The sequence below is a fragment of the Apodemus sylvaticus genome, chromosome 20, assembly GCF_947179515.1.
Source record: "Apodemus sylvaticus chromosome 20, mApoSyl1.1, whole genome shotgun sequence".
In the NCBI taxonomy this organism is placed as follows: Eukaryota; Metazoa; Chordata; class Mammalia; order Rodentia; family Muridae; genus Apodemus; species Apodemus sylvaticus.
The window spans coordinates 12346623-12373972 of NC_067491.1; the positions used below are offsets into that span (position 1 = coordinate 12346623).

Consider the following 27350-nt stretch of genomic DNA (forward strand, 5'->3'; position numbering starts at 1 on the left):
GCCATCATGTGGTTGCTGGGAATCGAATCTAGAACCTCTGCTTGCTCAGTCCCTGCTCGCTCCAGCCCAAAGATTTATTTATTATTATAAATAAGTACACTGTAGCTGTCTTCAGACACACCAGAAGAGGGCATCGGATCTTCCAGATGGTTGTGAGTGACGATGTGGTTGCTGGGATTTGAACTCAGGACCTCTGGAAGAACAGTCAGTGCTCCTAACCACTGAGCCATCTCTCCAGCCCGGGAGAGTTGTTATTTTTTAAGTAAGTTATGACAGTAAACATTTTAATTGTTAATTCTTGCTCTTAAATGGCCCCCAGCTCACTTGCTCTGGGTTACGAACATCGAGCAAAGCCTTGCCGTCCCTAGGTTAGCGGAATGTAGTCGTTATGCTGTTACCGTACTATTTAAACTAGCGGGCCTTCAGTTATCAAGGCTAAAAGTAGATATTTTTCCTTGTCATCCATCAAACCCCGGCACCAGTGTAGAAGCTCCCTGTCTGGCCCCCAAAGAAGAGTAGTTAATTATAGTCAGAAGATCCAGCTCTAAGGACATCAGCATTCAGTATGAAGGGAAGGTTGCCATCTCCACCTCCATCATCTCATCTCCACCATCTCCATCCTCTCCACCATCTCCATCATCTCCATCATCTCCACCATCTCCATCATCTCCATCTCCATCATCTCCACCATCTCCATCATCTCCACCATCTCCATCATCTCCACCATCTCCATCATCTCCACCATCTCCACCATCTCCATCTCCATCATCTCCACCATCTTCATCTCTACCATCTCCATCATCTCCATCACCGAGTGCCCACATGACCAAACTCTTCAGTGCTTGGAAGGCAACTGTTGGGGATACAGAGAAAGCCCAGTCAGGAGGACAAGATGGCCACATCTAGCTTAAGGCACATCACATTGAGACTCTCAAATAAGATCAAGTAGGGAGATAAAGTATGATTGAAAGCCGGCTCTTCCTTCCTCGTCTCCAGTTTCTCCTGGCGTGCTGTGCACTTTACTGTGTGTTTTTTTTTCTCTGCCCTCAATGATGGAGATGAAGAATTGAGGGACTCACCGGAAGTGCATTCCTGAGACGGGTTACGGAAGTGTTTTGTGGGTAGTCCACAGGGCTCCTTACAGGCTGCGTGCTCCTCCTGTATGGCTGAGGTTTGGACATGAAATGCCCTCTCAAGAGCTTATGTATTGAAGGCTTGGTCCCTAGATGGTGACACTATAGACAGGTCATAAGGGGACTTCATTAATGGGTCAGTGGACCATTAGGAGATGTCAGACTTAAGGATTTAGATCACATAGAGGCATGCCTTTGACGGTAGATCACCAAGGATGATGATGATTCTTCCTCTTCTTCCTCTTCCTCTTTCTCTTCCTCTTCTTCCTCTTCCTTTCTCTTCCTCATCTTCTTCCTTCTCTTCCTCCTCTTTTTCCTCCTCCTCTTCTTCCTCTTCTTCCTCCTTCTCCTCTTCCTCCTCCTCTTCTTTCTTCTTCTTCTTCTTCTTCTTCTTCTTCTTCTTCTTCTTCTTCTTCTTCTTCTTCTTCTTCTTCTTCTTCTTCTTCCTCTTCCTCTTCCTCTTCCTCTTCCTCTTCCTCTTCTTCCTCTTCCTCCTCTCTCTCTCTCTCTCTCTCTCTCTCTCTCTCCTTCCCTCCCTCCCTCCCCCAACCCCTGCATCTTCTCTTCCTGGGAAAGGAAGCTCTTTTCTTCAGTGATCCATCTCCTCTGTGACATTCCAACTTTACCTCCGCCCACAGTAATGGAATCAGCCAACCATGACCGAAGTCTCCAAAACATGAGCCCAAACTACCCTTCCTTCCTTCCTTCCTTCCTTCCTTCCTTCCTTCCTTCCTTCCTTCCTTCCTTTTTCTTCCTCTTTTTCTTCTGTTTCCTTCTCTTCCCTCTTCCCTCTCCCCTCCCCCTCCTCCCTCCTTCTCTTTCTTTTTTGCTGGGATTTTTCACAGTGATAGACATGGTAGCTAAGCCATATACACTGAAAAATGAACATGTTAAAAGGATCTTTTTACCCTTGAGTTGATAAAATAGATTTCACAAATTAAAAAAGAATTAATCTAAGTTTAAAAATACTTACAAGCAGGATGTGAGAGCATAACTCCTTTGGAGGCAGAGACAGGGGGATTTCTGTGAGTTCCAGAACAGCCCTGTCTGCATAACAAGCTCCTGGTTAGTCAGTTACCCAGTGAGACCTTGTCTGGAAAAAAAAAGTCCTTGTAAGACTTACTTCTCCAGGGTTCTTATATCTTAACAGATCAATTTCTCTTGAAATACATACATAGGGGAAAAAATAGGCAAATTGCCTAAAACCAACTGATTTACAATTCAAACCACAAGACCTTTGTGTTGTAAATTACAAGGTTCAGTTTTCTTTGAATTAGCTTCAAACAGACAGTACAAGAATAAAAACACTAGAGGGGAAAAGTCTAGGAGTGACTCAATGTTAGGGACTTCAGACTACTTAGGGTGTGCTCCCCAATGTGTGTTGGATGGGATTTTTGTTCCTGGAAAATGCTTTCATGGAGGAAAGGGCATCTTTATCCAAATAAGTTAGGAAGTCAGCTTGCTGGTCCTTTCTGTGGATTCTCAGAAAACTGGCGTGATCTGGACTCTGAGAGATGCCACAGCTCGGTCACCCTTGGGTAGTATTGGTCGGTCCTTGTCTGCTGTATATGTTTGGTTCCAGAACCTATTTCTATCTAATTCCTATGAATGTTTGAGAAATTAGCATTCCGAAGGACAGGACTTTGGCATTTCTACAGGGCATCTTCTGCTTCTGCTTCTATATTATCTCATACTATATTACTAGTTACAATGCTATCTACAATGCTATCTACCCCACCCCGCCCCCACCCCGCCCTGTCCCCTGGTTTGTCTTAGGATGCGCTTAGTCCCTTCGCTAAGCAGTGTGAATCCATTAGCATCTTTTAAAGGTTGGTGATGTTACATTCATGGTAGGATAACATAGGCAGGCTAAAAAGCCCATCTACTCTTTTTTTTTTTTTTCTTTGAGACAGGGTTTCTCTGTGTCGCCCTGGCTGTCCTGGAACTCACTCTGTAGACCAGGCTGGCCTCAAACTCAGAAATCCGCCTGCCTCTGCCTCCCAGAGTGCTGGGATTACAGGCGTGCGCCACCACTGCCCGACTCCACTCTTCTCAGACTCCATTTTGCCAAGGATCTCAGTCATGCGGGAAGCTACAATGTCAATCTCTGGTTGGCATCCATATTAAAAAAAAACAAAAAACAAACAAACAAACAAAAACATCAATAGATACTTGGCAAAAGCCAGCAAAGCTCCAACTTGTTTCAATTTCAACCTGATAGTCTGTTTCAAAAGTCCCTGTTTCCTGAAAGGCACAACTGCCGCAATGACTTCCCCTGGTAAAGTCTCCTTACAGGGAGGCAGGTTGTCACGGGATAGCCTGTGTTCCCATTGTGATTTCAAGGGTAGCTTACATGTGGAGCCGGGTTGGCAGCTGCCTAGGGCTCGCTCCGGCTTGTTATAGTGAAGCTGTTTCTTCAGTCTGGTTTTGGTTTAGGAGAAAGGCAGTATGTAATCCAAATAAACAAGCCAGGGCAGACTCTGCAAATGACGGAAAACAAAACAGCTCTCGAGCACTAGTAGAAAAACCTACCCATTCAGCTCCTTCCACCTAAGCCCAGGGTTCACGGTTAAAGAGGTTGCTGGACAGCCAAAGACATCCATGATGGCTTTGTGTCTGAAGAGGCAGCATTTGCCTTTTCCAAAAGCATGATCCACCTCAGCCTCAAGTTCAAACTCTTGGTAACTACTCGTGTTTAAAGAGTAGGGGAAAACTTTTTATTTATTTATTTATTTAAAAAGTTTTGGGTGTTTTCTTAATTCAAGGCAAGACTAATTGGGGCTTTGGGGACATTTGTTGTGGGATTTCTGGAATCATGTGGCTCTTCATTGAATTAGGATTCCGTGGCCGGGATGAACTCATTGTCTGTCAAGAGGCATATGATCCCAGCTCAGCCAGGTTTCCATGTTTCTGTCTCCTAATAAAGAACAGAAGCCAGAAGTTGGAAGAATCCAAAGTGATCTTTTTGGTTATAATGGATTGTCCACAGAATTATGTAAAGTATCCTGCCCTTGTGAGCTGTAAATTCGAAACTACCCATTTTCTTTTTCTTCCTTAATCATAAACCAAAGTTCAAAGACTTTCACTGGAATAAAACCTAAAGCAAATTAATTTGGTCCCTTAACTTACTCCCCTCTGGTCCTTCCGGTTTTTTGTATTTGCAATAGTAATTCAGAAGAACTTTGCAATGGCCACTGACTTAACTGGTTCTCAAGGCCTGTCCAACATGAAACCGAAGGGACAGTCATCTGTCTAGTACCTAGGCAGAGACTATAAACCTGCTCAGACAGGTGTAATGTAATGACCTGCAGGACTTAGAACCAGATGTTTTCTAGACTTACAAATCTGAAAACCAATGTTTTGAGTGCACATGATGTGAGTCCCTAGGGTTGGAAATCAAGTCTAAACATAAAGAAAGGCTTTGTGTACATGCACACACACACACACACACACACACACACACACACACACACGTATACTATGAAGCTGTTTACTTTCCTGTCTATTAGAGCAGAGAGCTGAGTATTCACTCTAAGCTGTGTCCATTTCAATGACCCTCTGGTGGGTCTTAAGGACATTTTGATATCTGTGTAGCTCTTCCTGTCACCTGTGGACATGTAGTTGGTTTGAACTATTAAGAAATGTTAGATCATTTTAATAGCTGAACATATTTAGGATGGCAGACCTGTTGCTCAGGGAAATTACTGAGATTCCAGTGCTGATGAAAATGTTTCTCATTTGTAATTTTTAATATGCTTATCAATTGTAAATCAGTAAACAGGTAAAAAATCAATTTACATTTGGAAAGTTCATTAGTATTCATAAAAATCAAGACCTGAGATGCTTCTGGAATACCCAAGTGTTTTGTTTTGTGCTGTCAGTGTCCTGTATATGGTTTCCATTTCTTAATCTTGAGCCATATGGAGGACATTTATTCAATGTGCTTATTAATTTTTTTTATATTTGCAGCAGTTGCACAAACTACGTAGGAATTATTACAACAAAACTCCAAAGACAGGAGTCTTTGGAGAGGCATTTGGATTTTTTCTTTCTTTTTTATTGCTTTCAGAAAAAAAAATCTTTTGAAATGGTGACATCTCTCCATTACCCAATTGAGAAATTGTTCATCCCAGCATCCTCCCTTCCCTTGGAGACATTCTAGGTAGAAATGCTCTCGTCAAATTGCACTTTACTGTGAATACTTGTGACTTCTGGAAGAATATGAAAAGAAAGAGCCCTGTTACTGCTCTGTGCCTGTGTGTCACAGAATACATGGCCTTCTGGCTTTTTTCTGAGAACCCATAGGCAGGGCTGGGGATGTAGTTCAGCAGTAGAGAACTTGAATACCATGTGAAAGGCCTCGGGCTGAGCCACTTGCATTATGAGAGCCCAGAGGAAACAAATCTCTCTTTTCTCTCATTTAGAGCAGACTGAAGGCCCAACATAACCTGGGATCATTCTGCCTCAAGGATCACTAGGTATGAACTGAGATGGGAAAGCAGCTCATTTCCAGATTGAGAAGAACCATATAAGAAAGCCCTTGGGATGGCGGTAAGAATTTCAAGAAATGTGTTCAAAAATCAATATGCTTGATAAAGTGCCCCTGGGTTAGGTTGGCTGGACTTTACTGGAGAGTGTGGCAGAAACAGATAGTCTTGGGGTAGTGTCTTAGTTAGGGTTTTACTGCTGTGAACAGACACAATGACCAAGGCAACTCTCATAAGGACAACATTTAATTGGGGCTGGCTTACAGTTCAGAGGTCCAGTCCATTATCATCAAGGCCAGAGCATGGCAGCATCCAGACAGGCATGGAGGAGGAGCTGAGAGTTCTATCTCTTCATCTGAATGTCACTAGGAGAAGACTGGCTTCCAGGCAGCTAGGATGAGGGTCTTATAACCCACACCCACAATGACACACCTACTCCAATAAGGCCACACCTCCAAATAGTGCCCCTTCCTGGGGCAAGCATATTCAAACCACCACATATAATGACTGGTAGCAGGTTCTTGACCAAAGCTTTTCTTTCTTACTTCGTGTAGTTTCTCTGCATGTGAATGTGGGAAAAAAGTGTGTTTTCTTTGAAGCATGGCAAAAAGCAACTTTTTCACCACACCTACCTCCCTTTTCCCTTCTCCCTTTCATTTCTATGATATTTACTTATTTTTGTTTCCTGTGTTTGGGCATATGCCTACACATATGTATGTCTGTGCATCACGTGTGTGCCTGATGACCTCAGAGGCCAGAAGAGGGTATTGGACCCCCTAGAACAGGAGTGTCAGGTGGTTGTGAGCTGCCTGACGTGGGTGCTAGGAACTGAACTCTGGCCCTCTGCAAGAGCCAGAAGCTCTCTTAACATTGAGCCCCAGCCCCGGATCTACATCTCTCAGTCTTTATTTCCTTTACAGAGGGAGATACTTTTTGTGGTTTAACATCTGAGCAATGACTTTACCTCATATTTATGCTTTTGAGACTTGTAGCTAACCAGCTATGATTTTCTCTAGAAAATGGCTGAGGCAGAGCACAGAGACCAGGGTTTGTACACATGCCTTGAATGCTGACTAACCTCACTCCTCGCCTTGGTTTTTTTGCTTGTTGTTTGTTTGTTTGTTTGTTTTCACTAAACTTCATTTTATTTCCCCATTTTTACCTACGTGCTTCATCTTGCTAAGTCAAATGGTGCATGTCTTTTCAGACCTGTTCAGATATTTTTGCCCCCTTAGTACCTTAGCTTCTCACTATTTTTCTATTTACTTATTTTGAGTGGAGAGGTATAGTGGTAAGTTAGTTGAACTGCTTTCACTCCCAGCACGTGTACATGCCAGCTAATTTTGATATGCCTTGACTAGCTCAATGGTTGGACATTTCCAAATTTCACCACAGCTAACAAATTCCCTCCTCTGGTATTCCTGAGTGTCTTAGTTAGGATTTTAATGCTGTGAACAGATGCCATGGTCAATGCAACTCTTATAAGGACAACATTTAATTGGGGCTGGCTTACAGGTTCCGAGGTTCAGTCCATTATCATCAAGGCAGGGACATGGCAGCATCCAGGCAGGCATGGTGCAGGAGCTGAGAGTTCTACACCTTCATCTGAAGGTCACTAGGAGAAGACTGTCTTCCAGACAGCTAGGATGAGGGTTTTAAAGCCCAAGCCCACAGTGCAACACCTACTTCAACAAGGCCACACCTACTCCAACAAGGCCACACCTACTCCAACAAGGCCACACCTACTCCAACAAGGCTACACCTACTCCAACAAGATCACACCTCCAAATAGTACTCCTCCCTCCCTTAGGTAAGCATATCCAAACCACCACACTGAGTTAAAATCTATATTTAATCTCTGCTACCCCAGACTCAACAGGGGAAGCAGCCTCCAGGACTGCTTTTGTAGATCATTACATGCCAGCGGGCCTTTAAGTTTCATCTTTCTCCTTCTCCATCATGGCGATTGTTCTGGCTAGTTCTGTGTGTCAACTTGACACAAGCTGAAGTTATCACAGAGAAAGGAGCCTCCCTTGAGGAAATGCCTCCATGAGATCCAGCTGTCAGGTATTTTCTTAATTAATGACCAATGGGGAGGGCCCATTGTGGGTGGTGCCATCCCTGGGCTGGTAGTCCTGGGTTCTATGGGAAAGCAAGCTGAGCAAGCCAGGGGAAGCAAGCCAGTAAGGAACATCCCTCCATGGCCTCTGCATCAGCTCCTGCTTCCTGACCTGCTTGAGTTCCAGTCCTGACTTCCTCTGGTGATAAACAGCTGTGTGGAAGTGTAAGCTGAATAAACCGTTTCCTCCCCAACTTGCTTCTTGGTCATAATGTTTTTGTGCAGGTATAGAAACCCTAAGACAATGATCCTCAGTTGCTCCTCTCTCTCCCTCTGCTCCTTGCCTGCACAATCTAAAAGTCCTGTCTCTGTATTTCTCCCCACTCATTCTTTGCATGGCAATTCTTTACAATCAAAGGTAGCTGGGAGCAGAGACCCTGAAAGCACTGCCTTTTGGGAGCTGAATAAGACAAACATTAGAACCAGTCCCTGACAAAGAGGGGTTCATGCCACTAAGAAACATGTGATGTTCAGAGGACAACTTACAGGATTGGTTCTTAGCCACTGTTCTATTGGTGTGATGGAACACCATGACTAAGATAACTTACAGAAGAAAGAGTTTATGGGGGGCTTGCTTACAGTTCAGAGTCCATGACCATAATGACAGGGAGTGTGGCAGCAGACAGCAGGCCAGCAGGGTGCTGGAATAGCTGCGAGTTTACATCATATTCCTAAGCCCCCACATGCACAGAGAATTGGGGGGGGGGGAGAGAGAGAGAGAGGGAGAGGGAGAGGGAGAGGGAGAGGGAGAGGGAGAGGGAGAGGGAGAGGGAGAGGGAGAGGGAGAGGGAGAGGGAGAGGGAGGGAGAGGGAGGGAGAACTAAGACCAGCATAGGTTTTTGAAAGCTCAAAAAAAAAAAAAAAAAAAAGCCCACCCAGGAACACACCTCCTCAACCAAGGCCACACCTCCTAATCCTTCCCAAACAGTCCCACCAACTGAGGACCAAGCATTCAAACATATCAGCCACTGGGCGGGCAGCACTCTCATTCAAACTGGCACAGTTCTCTTCTACCATATGTCTTCTGGGGACTGAACTCAGGCTGTCTGTAGCAAGAGCCTGTACTGGTTGCGCCATGTTGCTAGCCCTCAACTCTTAAAGTATGTATGAAGGTATTTTATGCAATTACCTCCTCCCCTTCCTCCTCCCCTTCCTCCTCCTCTTCTTCCTCCTCCCCTTCCTCCTCCTCTTCCTCCTCTCCTTCCTTCTCCTCCTCCTCCTCTCATGCTTTTCTACTTCCCTTATGGGTAACATCATATAAATAACAAATATCATTTCAGATCCTATAAATTAACAATTTTCAGTCTTTGTTTTAAAGCTGGATTCTACTGTTGTGGCTCCACATAAATTAACAAAGTAACCAAGAGTTTATTTTTGGATAAAGATTCAAAATATGCCCGCTATCCAGGGATCCTCAATGCTCAACAAATAATGAAGACCATATGTAGGTAATTAGGAAAGTAGCAAAGAACGCCAGTTTCATATAAAATCTAAAAAACAAAAGTGAGTAAAACCTAGCTAGATAAACCCATACCTAGCTAGATAAGGCTTTCAGTGTCCAATATATAATTTGTATGGTTGTATTGTAATATGGCTAATAATAAACTAGTTGTTGGCTTTGAGCACCTAACTGCATTTTAAGGGCCAATCAGGCATTTCTAACGACACAACCCAAAGGAATTTTAAACCAAATGACCCTGGAGCCCTCCTTACTCCTGCCCCTGGTGAGGTCTGAAATCTCTTTTTGAGTCAATGACTGTAAAGTCATTTCAGATTATATTTCTCCACTTACGTGATTTGTCCTTTGAGGTGTGTGCATATGTGGTGCGTGTGTGTGTGTGTGTGTGTGTGTGTGTGTGTATATGCATGTGTATACTATTTGGGTATATATGAATTAGATATTGAATATTATCATTTATGCTTATATTTTTTCTCTGCCTCTTAAACATCTCTGGTTTTTATGGTGCCCACATTAGCACGCTAATCTCCTTCTCCTGTTCCTCCTCCATTTGAGACTTCAAACTCAGTTTGTGGGGTTAGCAAGCTGGCTCAATTGTTAATTAAGTAAGCTTATTGTTCTTGTAAAAGACTGGAATTCAGTTCCCAATACTCATGCCAGGTGGCTCACCACAACCTGTAAATACAACTCCAGAGGATACGACACCCTCTTCTGGACTCCCAGGGTACCCCCTTGCAAAATCAGACGAATAAATAAAAATAAAATAACTTTTAGGAAAAGTATGTAGCAGAGGATGACTTTGAGTCATTTCTGAATCTTTGGCCTCAGCTCCTGAGTGCTGAGATTGCAGCCGTCTGCCACAGGCTCAGTTTTATGTGCTGTTGATCGCACCCAGGCAAACAGTCTACCAACATCCCCCGCCACTGTCCTCACAAATTTCTTGTGGAATCCATAATGAAATAGGGTGGAAAGTGGTCAGCGTGGATTGCTTCAGCCTGTAATTTTTGCGTAGTCTAACTTCCGTTCCTGGAGCTCACCTCCTGTATTATACACCTGATCAAGCCACTCCCCCAACAGGAAGCGACTTCATTGGAGCCAGGCTATGTATGAAATAAAGCCTGCTTTCTCTCCGCTCCAGAGAAAGAGGGTGAGCAGCATATCTAGGAAGCAGTTCCCTTGGATCATCAAGGTGTGCTTCACCGTGGGGATGTAAACAGGGAAAGCGACATCGTGTCATCTCCTTGGAGTCAGACTGCGTGGTTTATCATTTGTGTTTTGGCACAAATGTCTTACTCTCCCCATACTTTGGCTTCCTACCTATAATAAAGGAAATGGCAATATTTGCTTTATAGGGTAATAAAAACACTTACTGTACTTGGGGTCAATAGGTTAAGTACAGAATAGTGAGAAATTCCGATGCATTCAACCAGTCTTAGTAAACCTTCCACTAGTGGGATATCGCTATGGCTGCAAGTGACCCCCCCTGCCCCCCAGAGTTCTAATGTGGGAAGTATAATTCCCAAGGCAACTGTTGGCAGGGCCACTTAATAAGCCAGGGTGGCATCATGAGGTTTCTGCCTCCGTAAGTCATTAGTGAATGTTTTTGCCGAGTGTGTTAGTCACCCCGGGATCTGGTTGCGGCAAACACAAGTTCATTTTCCCCTGCTCAGGTATCTTCCTCCTTTTTGGGCCTTCTGCTGTGACACAAGGTTTTATCAGACTGTAGAGCCATGCATTTCCCTTCCCCCTAAACCACATCTGGTCTCTGCTGTTCTGTTCATGAAACAGAAGTGGAGACGGGCTCAGTACATCCTAGTCAGAGCAGATGTCTTGAAAGATACAACAGGCTGAGATGTGACCTAACTGGGGGGGGGGGGGGTCTTACAGGCAGTGTCCTGGGGTACAGGAAGAAAGCAGGTGGGGAGGGGCATGGAGGAGAAGGGATGCTGGGGTGTGGTCAGCGGACTGGACCTCTTCTGTGACAGTGTGGAGCACCACTAGTCAGTAACCATCTTTATTGCCACCAGCTAGCAGTCCTACAAAGACCCATGCGACACTCAGGAAATGGAAGCAGAACCTTTATTTCATACATACAAACAGTATAAAATGTTTACTATGTAAGAGCTGTGTTTTGTTTACAATATATTATATTGCTGCCATCCAATGCAAAGGCTTCATACATTATATTCCTTATCTCGTCGTGTTTACAATATATTATATGGTTTAAATGCCACTGTAATGCCAGTGTAATGTTGTCCTTTTTAAACGTTGTTCCCCGCTCAAAACTGAACTATCTAGAGTAACAGCAAGGGTGAAATAGATTCATTCAAGACGGGGGAAGGGGGGGATAAACTGAAATATTAATTAGACAAATGTCCAAATATTTGACAATAAAATTCGAACTACTGTAGCTTAAACACTGTTATCTGTTTTAACCTTGTGATTTATGCATCGTTGCCCAGTTTAACCTCTCCAACGCTCCCCATCCTAAGACCACAAATGTGTTGTGATTTTGCAAGTATCTGTCAACTACACACTGAAAAGACAGATTTTTTTTTTTAACCCGATCAACTGACATCGGAGAAGATCTGTCCCCAAAGGACTGAAGGAAGGAAACCTATACCATCATGCTAGACACGCTTAGAAAACCTAAAAGGAAGAGTAAATATCAGCCCAGTGATTTATAACGAAGCTAATAAAATTCAGGCCTGTATTCTAAAGTGTAATGGACATCATTTGAACATCCAACACGCGGAAGGTTAACAGAGGCTGTGAACCCGGTGTAACTTGAACCATTTCAGATGGCGGAGTTCACCAGATGTAATTGGATTCAGGTGGCTCCCTCCGCTCCTCAGTCTTTTTAAGTGAAGGCGTGTGCCGCTCCAGCCCGGCGCCTGCTGGCCTTGGGGCATGCATGAGGCTGGCTCCGTACCCTGCAAAATTATTCACAGCTTAAAAGAAAAGAAACTGAAAAAAAAAAAAAACAAAAAACCCCAGGCTCTTCAGATTTTTCATTAACCATTCAAATAAAGCTAGTTTCCTTTTTAACGCTGAGTGAGACCATAGTAGTGACCAACACAGAGCTACCTGAATGACACCGGGTGACAGGTTCAAGGTCTGCTCACCAAAACCTGTTACTGATTCCATTAGATATGCTTTGCCCTGGGTCTGCCACTCTCTAGATATTTTGATTGTGTAGAAAATCAATCTGTCTCTGTCTGTCTGTCTCTGTCTCTTGTAGCCTGGGTTGACCTTGAACTTCTGATGTGAGCTATGCTGCTAGGCCCACCACAGGATGGCTGAATGGAAGGGCTGGTTCCAGGTTGAGGTCTCCAAGGTCCTGGTGACAATTTGATCACTGGTTCTTTTCACTTATGTGAATGCAGTTCAATACGGCAGCTTCTGTTCTTCTTGTAGATCCCAGGACCAAGTTTACCACACTCACACAACACAGTTCTACTGGGATCAGGACTTCTGCCCTGCATGGTCGAGAAGAGCTATGATTTGAACTGATTTCTTGTTTTGTTTTTTTTTTTTTATTTGTTTGTTTTGTTTTGTTTTTTGGTTTTTCGAAACAGTGTTTCTCTGTGTAGTCCTGGCTGTCCTGGAACTCAGTCTGTAGACCAGGCTGGCTTCGAACTCAGAAATCTGCCTGCCTCTGCCTCCCAGAGTGCTAGGATTACAGGCGTGTGCCACCACGCCTGGCTTTGAACTGATTTCTATCAGCAGGATTTGTGAGTTTTGCTCAAAGTGGTCATCTACCGATCTCCAGCTCTATTTATGAAACTCTCTTATATATCTGTCTGTCTGTCTGTCCGTCTGTCTGTCCGTCTATTTTTGAAGCCTCCTTCCTTTCCATTCGGGAACTTCTGGAGGTTCTGGGGGCACCAACTTTTTTTTTTTTTAATTTTTTAAAATTTTTTGCTTTCCCATAAATGGATTCAAGACAGCAATTACATCTTTTAAAAAAAATCTTGTCTCCATTGTCCTGTGCATCAGAGTCAATCAAACCCAACATTTCATGTGCTCCTTGTGGTTTTTAAATGCAAGCATGCCGTCAAGCAGCTTTTGAGCACGGAGCCCCACTGCTGAGTGTGTTTCTTTGAATTGTCAGTGCGTCGGCTACTAGCTCACAGACTGTCAAAGCGCGGAGCCAACAATGCGCTTGAAGCCCAGCGGCTCCCGTACTGCCTGGTCTGCCACCCATGAAGCCCAGCTTCCCTGCTGGGGAGGGTGGAAGAGCCTAAGCAGAGTTGGTCGGTCTCCAGGACCCTCCCCTCCTTTATGACGCCTGGGTGCCTAGGACCTCCCAACGTGCCACCCCGCTGGGAATCTGCTCTTTACCAGAACTCTTGTGACTCAGACGTTCCCTGTCACCTCCCCTAGTCAAAATAAACCCCATTCTTTCAGCTCCATTCTCTTAGTTAATGTACAAAACAGCTGGGTGGCCACCCCAGAATAGGTTTACAATCGAACAAGTACCAGGACATGGTTTTGCATGCAATGCCTTGCCCTGATAGAGGTACCACTTAGGGCAGAGGGACCAGTATGGTCTACAGTGAAGTACACATGGTGGGTTCCTCGTGGCGGAGACAGGAAGGCTCCTAACTTGTGTTTGTTTTTGGATGGGTGACGGTACCTCTGTGCCTAACTGGCTGGGTACGCTCGCTGGGCTGTGTTGCACTACCCTCTGAAAACTGTTCTAGAAAAATATCTGATGTGTAAGTGATTTATTCAAATCAAATGTGGATCTTGGTGTTTTGGAGGTACCGCAAGATTGGGATAATCTGTCCTTGGAGTGTTCTTGGAGAAGAGAGGAGAGGAGAGGAAAGGAGAGGAGAGGAAAGGAGAGGAGGGGAGGGGAGGGGAGGGGAGGGGAGGGGGAGGGGAGAGAGGAGGGGAGGGGAGAGAGGAGGGGAGGGGAGGGGAGGGGAGAGGGGAGGGGAGGGGGGGAGGGGAGGGAAGGGGGGAGGGGAGGGAAGGGGAGAGGGGAGGGGAGGGGAGGGGAGGGGAGGGGAGGGGAGGGGAGAGGAGAGGAGAGGAGAGGAGAGGAGAGGAGAGGAGAGGAGAGGAGAGGAGAGGAGAGGAGAGGAGAGGAGAGGAGAGGAGAGGAGAGGAGAGGAGAGGAGAGGAGAGGAGAGGAGAGGACCTCCATTTCGTTAAAGCCAGGCAGACAGTGGCCATGCACACAGGAAGCTGATCTAGGTGACAGATGTCGCTGTCATTTTGTATACCTGTCAGTCATTCCCACTCTGTGTCCTGGACTGTGTTCCCTACAAGGCAGGGTCTTCCCCTCCTACTTGCTCCTGTGGTCCCAATGCCTTGGGCACAGAGGGGGACACCCGTCGATGCTGAATGGTTCCATTTATTAAGCTTCAACTCATGTATAAAATAGTCCTGCAGTTCATCTACATCGCTAATTTATGGGTCAGTCAGTAAATCCGAAAGACACAATTACGTTAGAATATTTTCCCAGGAGGGGCTTCGTGGGCCTGTCCTTTCCTTCAAAGCAATTCATCCAAACATTATATCCAGTGCTACTGAAAGGTCTCAGAAACACATGTTGTGCATTATATATAAGTCAATAAAGCTTGAAACCAGAGGTCAGTAGATACTGGTGCTCACTGAAAATGTTAAGGACAGATCGTGTTTAGTGCTAGACCCGGACACTTCCCTCGTAAGGCTTGTGGCTTAGGTTGGACCCTCCACACCATGACAGAAAGAGAGAGAGAGAAGGAAAGCAAGCCGACTTTAGCTAATCCGTTTCCTCCCTCGGTACACCGAATTACTGAGGTATCCCGTATTATCAATCTAACCTAGAGAATATTTGTGGAGATGTTTTAACAGAACTGGTGGCATTTTACAGGCCTTTTATTCTGAAGCTATATTGGCTTTGAAATTGATAGAAGAGATGAGCGGAGGCCAGAGGGGAAGGGAGAAGAAGGGAGGGAGGGAGAGGGAAAGAGAAGGAGAGGAAGAGGGAAAGAGAGAGGGGGGAGAAACAGAGAGAGTGTGTATTGGCATAGCCTCGGGGCTGAGTTACAGGTTATCTGAGGAAGTGGCTCCCCAGAGCTCCGCCCCAGGAGCCACGCCCCAGAGCCACGCCCCCAGAGCCACGCCCCCAGAGCTCCTCTACTCACTTTTATTGCAGTGCCTCCCGTGCCAACCCTCTCGACACTGGCATTTGTTGGGTTCGTGGCAGGTTCCATGGGCTCCGCAGCCAGGCTCGCAGACAGCTAGAATCAGGGCAGAGCAAAGCTGTTTCCTCGATTTTTCTGTGTCTTTCTCTTAAAATAGCTACATTGCTACTTTCCCTCTAGGCTGTGCTCATTTCGGCTTTCCCCATTATTTTTTTTTTCCTAAGTCATTTTGCAGCCAAAAGTCAGCTTCAAAGTTGAAAGAAAAAATGCTTAGGAAGGGTCTTTACACTCTAAGCATCATGTTTCTCATAAACAAGGACTCTCAGTGCGATTTTGAAGCTGTTGCATCCTGGGAAATTATTCAAGAAAATCCCTAATAAACAAAACAAAACAAACAACGAAAGAATTCGGCTGTGTGCATAAATATTTTATGTTCGGGGATTCCCACAGCACCTGTGGTCTAATCTAAGTAAAAGTAGCATATACATCAATCAAGGCGGAAGGTCAGCCCCGATGCCCAGACACCATGCATCAGGCATGGACACGATACATATCCAGAGAGGACGTTAATTCAGCTGCCCTGCACCCACAGGGCCACTGCGTGGTACTTACGCTTAGAGCACAGGTCTCCTTGGTAACCTTTTGGACACTTGCACTTGCTCTTACCAATGCATTTTCCTCCGTTTCGGCAGGGTTGGGGGCATTTGCCTGCAGCAGAGAGAGGCGAGGCTAAGTACGGAAGGAGCACAGTCACTGCATCCTTCAAAGGAGCAACAAGGCTTTGAGACCAGAAAAGCTTTGAAATGTCAATCACTTTATGTCTATGCCGACTTTTATATTGTTTTTGGTTTTGGAGACAAGCCAATTACTGACATGATTATTTATGTTATACAATATGTAACTTACAACATATAACTAACTCATAACATATAACATATGAAATATAATGCTTCTTTTCCCACAGTGAATGAACTTCCAAATGCACAAATAGGAAAATTGAAACTAATCTGGCCTATAAATCTTGTAGTTTTATACAGTGTTCTACAACGTAATATATGACTGACTTAACCACATGAAATTTTCTATAACTTCTGGTTTTTTGCATAGCACTTCTTCTGGAAATGAGTCTGTCTATAACAACACCTGATGATTGCTTAGCCTAGCATCTTTCATATTTATTTTCCTCTACAATCTAGAATTTTCTATTTGAAGGATGACTTTTTAGAAGTAACTGATAAGGGGCTGATAACCCAAAGCTAAAGCCACTCCCTGCCAGGTGAGAGACTTTGTGCCGGAAGCCAACCAGTGACCACCAGGTTGTGGTCACCAGTTTGGGATTCCGCTCTTCTTCATGTCTTTGTTTTTGTTTTTTTTTTTTATTAACTAATTAAATCTTTGCCATTAACAAATCACCTTTCTCTCATGAACTCTTTTCTTTATGGCCAAAGAAAAGTTGAGACAAAGCTTATTTTCTAATAAGCATTGTTTTTGACAAAAGAGCTGAACTTCATATGAAAAGTGTTTTGCTACAAACATTTAAGTTTTTACTTTGTATGTTCCCCCCCCCCCCAATTTTTTATGTTTATAAGTTAGACAAAGCACATTTAGTCACAAGGACAATATGCACACAACAATGTTGGGAGGTTAAGGCCTTGAAAATCTGCAATAGACTAGACTTTGGCTTCTCCCCCCTAAGGCTCGCCACCTCTCTTTCTTGAGACAGAGTCTCATGTAGCCCAGGCTGGCCTCCAGTTCACTACGGAGGTGAGGATGCCCTTAAACTTCTTTTTGATCCTTTTATTTCCACCTTCCCAGGGTTGGGTCCTAAGTGTGCACCATGATAAACAGTTTTATTCAGCGCTGGGGATCAAACAAGGGGATGTGTGTGTGTGTTAGACAAGTATTCTTGTCCCAACAGAGCTACAGTCCCAGTCTCAAAGACCACCTCTTTTACTGACCACTAAATGCCCCAGAGAGTCCTGATTTCTAAAGAACACTCTCTAAAGGTGCTGGAGAGATGGCTCAGCAGTTAAGAGCACTGACTGCAGACAGTGGTGATGCATGCCTTTAATCCCAGCACTTGGGAGGCAGAGGCAGGCAGATTTCTGAGTTCGAGGCCAGTCTGGTCTACAGAGTGAGTTCCAGGACAGCCAGGGCTACACAGAGAAATCCTATCTTGAAAAAACAAAAACAAAACAAACAAACAAACAAAAAAGAGTACTGACTGCTCTTCCAAAGGTCCTGAGTTCAAATTCCAGCAACCACAAGGTGGCTCACAACCATCCGTAATGAGATCTGATGCCCTCTTCTGGTGTATCTGAAGACAGCTTCAGTGTACTTAAATATAATAAATAAATATCTAAAGAACACTCTCAACTGCTTAATGATTATCCCAACACTGGATGAAAATAAAATTCACTAACTCCAAATTTCCAAAGACCATCTGAGCCCAGCACAGCCACAAAACTGGATCACGATGCCGAATTCTCTCCAGTGCTTTGGGGCTATTCACGCCAACTCCATGGGGGTTGATCATTAGGTGGCAAAGACGCGTGGCCCTTCCATGTGAGCAACTCAATGAACTCTGTGCTCCATGGTGGGGTGGGGATGGGGGGGTGGGGGCTGGGGGTGTGAAGTTGGTGGTCAGAATGACCGGTAGAGGCACAACGTGAAGTTATCCCACAGTCTCACCGGTGGGGGGGAATTTGATGTCTTCACGGTGTGTGCCTTATGGTCCGGCACTGTTCCCTGATTCTATTGGAATGTTTGTATTCTTAGTAAGAGGAAAATGAAGACTTTTCAGTTCTCTTCAGCTGGGAGGGAAGGAGGAAGGTCCCTCTTGGCTGGTACCTGTCAGGATTGTGATTCCCAGGGACTGACAGGCTGGAAATTGTACAAAGACTGTAGGATCACACCTCACCATCTGATTGTTTCAGCTTTCAGAACACCCAGGGTGTCTTACTATTGACTACTTTTGCCTGAAAGTACTTTGCAACCACATTGTATTGGTGGGACATGGCTATACTGAAACCCAGAGGAGTCAGCCTATTTGTAGAGATGAAGTGTTGTCTAAGGACAGGAAGACATCACTGTTTAAACAGCGTTGTAGTACAACCCATCCATCAGTCCTTATGAGAGCAATGCCGGACCATAAGGCACACACAGTGAAGACATCAAATTCCCCCCACCTGTGAGACTGTGGGATAACTTCACGTTGTGCCTCTGTTTCACGGACAAAAGGATGAAAAAGATACAGGCTGTTCAAGGGACAACAACCACTACATCTGAGCCTTACAATGATTAGTGGTTTTTTTAATTATTTATTTTAACAGTCCAAGTATTTTCTACAGAGAACCTTTATGACAAGGTCCTGCTAAGTTATTTCTAAACTTATTTATAACATGAGTAATTTTTGTGGCCTTTTTGGTTGAAGTTCTATGAAAGATTCTTAGGAAAACTATTAGCCTTACAGAGCAAGATATATGCACAACTGGCATCCCAGACAGACCTCAGGATGCTCTCTGACTGACCCAGCGACTCACAAGGCAAGGTCGATGAGGCTTGAGAGGGCTTCATTACTGGTAGAAGTCAGGAGAAATGGAAATACAGCTGACAGATAGTTGAACACAGACTCATGTCCTTCCGAAAGGATATGAACTGTGGTGGGAGTGCGAGGAATTGGAGTTGCTGGTGGGCTGAGAGATGAGAAACAACCTCAGGAAACGAATTCCCTGATGGTTCCACAATTCTTCTAGGCAAACTTGGGTCACCAAGATGGCTCAGCAGGCCAGAAGACATTAGTCCAGTCCCCAGAAGCCACGAGGAGGCAGAAGGAGAGAACTGTCTCTCAAGAGTTGTCCTCTGATCTGCACATATATGCTATAGCATATTCATACACATACACACATACACACACACACACAGAGATACACATACAGATACACATACAGATACACACAGACACACATAGATACATAGATACACATATACACACACAAACACACACATGGATACACACAGGCACAGACATACACAGATACTCACACAGACACACATAGATATATACACAGACATATACAGATACAGACACACAGATACACACAGACACACACATTTACATACACAAACATACACACAGAAGCACACACAGACACACATAGATACATACACAGACAAATAGGTGCATGTGCGTGCACATGATACCAGACACAGACACACATGAACAAATACACATACATACACACACAGATACATACAGATACACACAGATACAGACACACACAGACACACACACACACATTTAAAAATGCAGACTTGCTCACAAATATTCACAACTGGTTTGTTCCAGTAACCCTTGTGTGGGGACAATTCAAATGTTCCTCATCTGGTAAGTGAATAAACAAATGAGGTCTGTCCACACAGCTGGATGTCACTCAGCCACGCAGAGGAGAGAAGGGATGCCACCTTCTACTCCACGTGTGATCCCTGAAAACAATGACCGTGAGTGAAAGACTGGGCACAAAACGCTATGACTCCGTTCCTGTGAGATGATCAGAACAGGCAAAGCTAAAGAGAAAGAAGTCAACTGTCTGGTGGGGGTCAGGCCCTGGGGTTACGAGGGGACTTGGAAGAAGTCTCTAATACTCCTATGTATGGATGGTTGCTTGTTTGCTTGTTTTGGGGTAGGGTGGGATAAAGCGTTCTGAAGTCATCAGGTAGAGGTGACAGGATTATACACTTTAAGATGCTGTAGTACAGTATGCTTATTACAGATTCACTAAAAAATAAGAATAAATAGTTCAATTCTGCATTTTGTCTGCATTTTGACTTCACACCTATCTACCCCCTTTTATTCCTGGTGGTGTTTCTTTTAATCAAAGCAGGAAGTTTCCTAAAGGGATTTGAATAAAACTTGTGGTTCGATTTATGATGAGTTTTCAAAACCCTGCATTTTTGGTCCAGTTGGAATTTAAAAAGGGGGCTGGAGAGATGGCTCAGCGGTTAAGAACACTGACTGCTCTTCTGGAGGTCCTGAGTTCAATTCCCAGCAACCACATGATGGCTCACAACCATCTGTAATGAGACCTGATGCCCTCTTCTGGTGTGTCTGAAGACAACGACCGTGTATGTACTCACATATAGTAAATAAATCTTTTTTTTTTTTAAAGAATTTAAAAAAGAAGAGAAAAGCAGGAAAGAGAAGGGAAGGGAGAAAGAGAAGGCTGGAGAAGGAAAAGGGGGAAAAGACAGGAGGAAGGGAAGAGGAAGAAGAGGTAGAGGAAGAAAAGGAAGGTGGGAGGGAAGAAGGGAGGGAGGGAGGGAGGAAGGGAGAGAGACAGAGACAGAGAGAGACAAAGGCAGAGAGAGAGAGAGAGAGAGAGAGAGAGAGAGAGAGAGAGAGAGAGAGAGAGAGAGATCTTCCACCTGAGGAAAGTTCATATGGACATAAAAGGGCACCCTTATATGAAATGAGACCAGGAACAAAGACTCGTAAACAAACTAAGTATGCAGTGTCTGGGGCTGAGCATCGGGCGAAAATTGCTGGGGCGGGGGGAGCTCGAGATGTCTTTATCAGGGAAGAGTAATTAATAAGAGCAGAAACCACATCCTGACAATTAATTACATGTTCTATGGAAACTTCAGAACTATTCCATTTGAACTCTATAAAAATGGTTACTTCATCCACTACTCATTAAAGGACAAAAAAACCCACAAATAAATTCGAGGTTGAAAGTTAAAACAGGAACTTCGCATTATTCAATTTTGAATCTACCTCAGCTTTGGAAACAAGGGCTGTACCAAGCAAGCAGAGCAGAGCTTTAGAGGCTGCGCAGTTGGGAAGGCCTTCCCCCATGGACGCCCATGGAAAAGGCGGAGGGAGACCCCTCGGCAGGCACCCCGATGGCTTAACAGCTCAACAACTGCGTGGCTGGTACCTCTATGAACGTCTGTGCAGATTGTCTCATGCCTTAGACTGAACTGGCTCTTTCTGAGTTTCAAAGAGAGATCTGAGTGGTTTGAGGAGTTCTAGACTGTGGAACAATCCCATTCTTTTTGTGTGGAAACACAACAGTCGGGCCGGTACAGTGTAGGCAGAGTGGGTGTCAGTTTTAAGCTTACAGCTCAGCTATTTTTTTCTAAGGGCACTCATCTAACAACTGTTGAAGATCACCCAGGCATCTCCAGCACCCCCAAGTTCCTTTTGGTCCCACCACAGGCAATCACACTTTCCATTCTCAATCAGTTAGGTTGTACTCTTGAACTCTGGACTCATGGGTGTGTCCTTTGTGTGTCCGCCTCCTTTTACATAATATAACCCTGGGAGTCATTCAGGGTGTGGTGTTAACTATAATTGCTATGCACTCTTGCACTCTTTTCCCCGCGTGCATGCGTGCATGCGTGTGTGTGTGTGTGTGTGTGTGTGTGTGTATCCTTTCCTTTTAGATGGCTCAATAGGCCCAGACTGATCGGCAGGAGTATACCCTCTGTGCTTGTGGGTATGTAGACAAACTCCGGGAGCATTTGTCTGGAGCCTCTGGGGTAGTAGTAACAAGAAACCACTGGCTTAAGATCTCACAGGAGGTCTTGGGTCTACCTAGGCTTTGGATTAATCAGTGGCAAAAGGAAGCACAAGACAGACTTGTTTGGGGGGGGGGGTCCCCGCCCAAAGCCACACCCCAAAGCAAAAAGAAAGAAAGAAAGAAAAGAAAAAGGAAAAGAAAAAAGAAAAAAGAAAAAAGAAAAAAGAAAAAAGAAAAAGAAAAAGAAAAAGAAAAAGAAAAAAAAAGAAAGTGGAAGTTTGTACTTACTGAGTTCACACTGTTCTCCCTCCAGTCCGGGAGGGCAAATACATTTTCCCGGGTAAAAGCAGGTCCCTCCATTAAAGCAGGTGGTTGAGCAGTTTGCTGTTAGAAAGAATGACAAGGTGCCCCGTCAGACAGGAAGTTAAGCCTAGCAAAAATTTCCCTTAAAGTGGGTGATGATACTGCCCCGACTGCATGTCTAGCTCCTTCTTGTTTACATAATAAACAACCCGCCTTACAGGTTTAAAACAATCGATTCAAATTACAATTGCAGTCAAATTACAAAGAATTTAAGAGAGAATAGGGTTATCGACACATTGTATTCATTCCTACCAAAAAGGTATAATAAAATACAATCTATGCTCTTTAAAAAAAATCTACAGATCCAAGAAAAAAAATTTTTGAAGGCATCAAGTTGGAAGATAAAGGCAGGAAACTTCCCTGGGTTAGATAAAGGGAGAGGCAAGACAAAGGTGTCAGGTCCAACAACCAGGAGGAAGTGGCTCTCCGATGAATGAAGGTTCGTTTTAATGAACAGGATTTTAAAAGAGACTGTCACAGTACTTGGAGAAAGACTCGAGTAATTGCATCCAGAGAGACAGGCTGCGGTGGAGCCTGTGAGGTCCCTTGGATGAGGAGGAGCTGCAATGGAGCCTGGGAGATGAAAGACAGCGAAAGCCAAGCACAACCCTGCCCTGCGAGGTGAACGCGCTGTCACTCAGCCCAAGCCTCTCCCTCTTGGTGTTGGTTTCTTGAATTTCACTGATCTTTGGCATTTAAAGGAGAGGATAGAGAAACGGGAAGAGGAGAGAGGAAGAGCGAAAAGCAGGCAGCTTCCACCAGTCAGTAAAGAAAGTTAAAATAAGAACTTGGGCTGGGCGTAGAAGTGTGCGCCTGTAGTCCCAGAGTCCAGGGAGGTAGAAGCAGGAGGGAGGGAGGGCAGTTTCTGGATACGTGGTGAGTTTGAGGCCAGCCTGGAGTATGTGGCTATGTGGGGCCCTGCCTCAAAGGGGAAAAAAATTAAAAAGCCCAGAACTAAAAGTTAGAGCTTAGCTCTTTCAATCTCAGTTATGTGTCCTGGTTTTGTCCGTGTGTCGTGTAGAACAGATGGATAAAGGCTTCCGGTGCGAAAGTCAGAAAGCTTGAAATGTGTGTGCTTTGTGGAAGAGAAGCTCGGATCAAAATGTCGGCCCATAGCATCAGGCTTCTTAACTGACAAACAGCATTCAAATCGCAAGCACCTCCCAGCTGAAGGAGAGGGTGTGTTTAGCATCTTGATGTAGAAAGGAGCAGAGGCAGATGGCTCTGGTACGGGACTGAGACGGTAGGAACTGCAGCAACTCCGGGTGGGCTCTTAGCCATGTGTTCTTCAGGCGGAGTTGTTCTTCTGAGAGACTCCTGTCTCCCTACTTGTCCGTGTGTCTCCCCAGCGGAGGAGTGAGCGAGAGGACATTAGGATCAATGTTCTCTTGGTCTGCACACCACTGGCTCTGATGCTCGCTGATGTGTACAGCTATGTAGCCCTGACTGGTCCTTCCTTAACTCCTGATTCTTCTGCCTTAGCCACCAGCGTGAGGAGTTACAGGCGTCAATACCACACCTGTCCTGGCAGTTTTGTGTCAAACTGACACAAGCTAGAGTCATCTGAAAGGAGAGAACCGCTGTTGAGAAACTGTCTCCTTAAGATCCAGCTGTAAGGCATTTTCACAATAGGTGATTGATGAGGGAGGAACCAGCCCCTTGTGGGTGGTGCAATCCCCAGATTCTATAAGAAAGCAGGCTGAGGGAGCTCTGGGGAAGAAGGCAGTAGGCAGCACCCTCCATGGCCTCGGCATCAGCTCCTGCCTCCATCCAGCTTCCTTCCCTATCCTGACTTTCTCCAATGATGAACAGTAATGTTAAGTATGAGCCAAAAAAAAAAAAAAAAAAGTTCTTTTCTCTCCAATTTGCTTTTGGCCCTGGTGTATTTTCCCAGCAATTGTAACCCCAACCAGGACACTACTCAGATAAATTCCTCTTATTCTTAGTACTTTTAAACCTACGTCTGTCATCCTGATCAAGGTTTTCAACATTTCTGTCCTATGGTTTTGTGAGCTTCGAACTTGGTCACCAGAGACAGCACGGTGTGGAGGAGAGTTGGAATCTCTCAGAAGTGGGATTTAATGGAATGTGGTTAGGTCGCAGGGACCATCAACCTCAGTAGTTCTTAGAGGGCTGTCCAGCCCTTGAAGCTCTCTGGGTTTGCCTTGCCCTGTAATCTCACCTTGCAGTCACTCCCACTGTGAGGCTGGCTACCATGTTGTGATGTAGCCTGAGACCCTCACCAGAGCCGAACAGATGGTAGAGTGCTACTGAAACTCCAGATCTGTGAGCTTCATTGGCCTCATTTCTCTGTAAAACCCCCGAGTCTTGGGTGTTTTATTATCCCAACAGAATGTGGACTTGCCTTGTTTACCAAGAGCCAGAAACGCTTTTCACCGTGGCCGAGGGTAGATTGGCCAGCACTTAACTAGTTATTTCCTAAAGTCTGTGGCAGACTCCCAAGGCCAATGGACATGATTCTTCAAGGTCTGTTCCAAAACACAGTGCTGAACTCTACCTCCATGCCAATCAAGCCGTGTCTCAGCTGCTTCTTATTGTTGTGGATAATAACAAGAATCCTCTGTTGAGTCAGTAACGTTAATATGTTTTATGCTCCCGGGTCTCTAGTGAGACCAAGTAGAATTTCAACAATTTCCCAAATAAGTTTTTAAGACAAATTTATAGAATATAACATGTAGTAAAATCTTTCATCTGAAAGACAAAATATTATGAAATTTGAAATGTACTGGAATGCAAATGTATATCTTTTCCTTCATGACTCCGCAGTATTTGTGACACTATAACATTATATATGTGTGCATATGTGTAGAATATATATACATATATGTGTGTGCATATATATGAGTATGTGTGTGTATATAATATATGTACATATATGCATGTGCATGTGTGTGTGTGTGTATATATATGTGTGTGTGTGTGTGTGTGTGTGTGTGTATGCGTGTATGTGTTGTCCCAGACACTTTGGAAACAGGATTGCTTGAGTCCAGGAGTTCTTTGTGGTACCATGCTATGCCGGTCAGCTGTCTGTACTAAGTTCAGCATCAATCTCCCTCTTGGAAGCAGGGACTCACCAGACTGCATAAAGAGGGGTAAAGCAGCCCAGATAAAAGACCTCAGTAGGCCTTTCATTATATAAGCCCTGGCAACAATGGCCACAGCTGAAAAGACAGGTGTCAGTGATCCTTCCACTGATCACGGGAGTGTGTGAGCTCACTGCTCAAGTCTGCTCTATTTTCTCACTAGTTCTCCTATAGGCTGAGTTTTAATCCATTCCGAGAGATGCCTGGTTTTGAAATAGCAGAGGTACCAAATGCTGAATTTGAACAAATGAAGATGCACTCTGGGCCATTTTGCTGACTTGCTGTTAAAAGCTGCTGTTGTCTTTGTCCTCAGGAATAATGCATTTAAAGTATTTTCAATCTAATACTGTGCTTTGGGCGATAACAATGATACAAGTGTTTTCAGTGATCATCCCAGGTAGAGGCTGGAAGACGGGAGGCAAATAGCCGAATTCCAAATTGAAGGAGGGAAAAACTCATGACCCAAGTTCTCTGATCAAGTCTTGGGTCACTTAGGAGGAGGTGGGACCTGATCAGATAGAGTGACAGGCATCGAGGTACAGCAGAGGGAGTAGATTTGGGTTCAGTGATTCAAGCAATATAAACCTCGGTGTGCGTCTTTGGGAGTGGGAGAATCCATTGTTTCCCACATCACAGAGGTTGTCAAGAGTCCAACCAGACACATGTCTGCAAATACGAAGACGGCAGACAACCTCAAGCCACTCCTCTAAATCATGCCAAGAACGCTCTGCTTTAACTTTCTATCCCTTTCTAAAAACACATGCACACAAGCCAAACAAACACACGAATACAGTATTGCTCTGTACTGAATGAATGTACTGAAGAGATGCTTCTTAAAAACAGAACTTAGGGCTGGAGAAATAGCTCAGTGGTTAAGAGCACTGACTGCTCTTCTGAAGGTCCTGAGTTCAAATCCCAGCAACCACGTGGTGGCTCACAACCATCGGTAATGAGATCTGATGCCCTCTTCTAGGGTGTCTAAAGACAGCTACAGTATAAGACATTGTCTTAGTCAGGGTTTCCATTCCTGCACAAACATCATGACCAAGAAGCAAGTTGGGAGGAAAGGGTTTATTGAGCTTACACTTCCACATTGCAGTTCATCACTAAAGGAAGTCAGGACTGGAACTCAAGCAGGTCAGGAAGCAGGAGCTGATGCAGAGGCTATGGAGGGATGTTTCTTACTGGCTTGCTTCCCCTGGCTTGCTCAGACTGCTCTCTTATAGAACCCAAGAATACCAACCCAGGGATGGCACCACCCACAAGGGGCCCTCCCCCCTTGATCTAATTGAGAAAATGCCCCACAGTTGATCTCATGGAGGCACTTCCCCAACTGAAACTCCTTTCTCTGTGATAACTCCAGCCTGTGTCAAGTTGGCACACAAAACTAGCCAGTACAATTGACCCCTTGTCAACTTGACACACAAACACATCACTATTAAGCCTCAACCCTTACTTTCTTATTCATTCCCAAGATCTAAATTACTTTAAAAGTCCCACAGTCTTTACATATTAAAAGTTCAATTATCTTAAAATGTCCAATATTTTTAAAATTCAGTCTTTTAAAAATTCAAAGTCTTTTAACTGTGAGCTCCACTAAAATACTTTCTTCCTTCAAGAGGGAAACATATCAGGGCACAGTCACAACCAAAAGCAAAACTCAAACTCCAATGGTTCAATGTCTGGGATCCAACTCACGATCTTCTGGGCTCCTCCAAGGGCTTGAGTCACTTCTTCAGCTCTGCCCTTTGTAGCACACAGCTTGTCTTCTAGGCTCCAGCTGCCTGTACTCCACTGCAGTTGCTGTTCTTGGTGGTCATCGCATGGTACTGGCATCTCCAAAACGCCGCTATCTTCCACTGTAATTGGGCTTCACCAATAGCCTCTCATAGGTTCTCTTCAGGGTGACAAGCCTCTGCTCCTATGCATGACCCCTTCAAGTCCTGGGCCATCAATTGCAACTGAGGCTGCACCTTCACCAATGGCCTTCCGTGGCCTCTCACTGTGCCAAGAGCCTCAGCTGC

The 27350-nt window shown here is 44.7% G+C and overlaps 1 protein-coding gene across 1 annotated transcript in view; it reads right to left on the reverse strand.

The window, feature by feature from the left end:
• Nucleotides 1-11259: 11259 nt before the first annotated feature.
• Wif1 (WNT inhibitory factor 1) overlaps nucleotides 11260-27350 on the reverse strand; it is a 79226-nt gene continuing 63135 nt past the window's right edge. The window contains exons 7-10 of the mRNA XM_052165740.1: nucleotides 22148-22243; nucleotides 15951-16046; nucleotides 15339-15434; nucleotides 11260-12131 (exon numbers count right to left, since the gene is read on the reverse strand). Coding sequence (XP_052021700.1) covers nucleotides 12010-12131; nucleotides 15339-15434; nucleotides 15951-16046; nucleotides 22148-22243 — 410 coding nt within the window. The 3' untranslated portion in view covers nucleotides 11260-12009. The remainder of the gene's footprint in view (nucleotides 12132-15338; nucleotides 15435-15950; nucleotides 16047-22147; nucleotides 22244-27350) is intronic.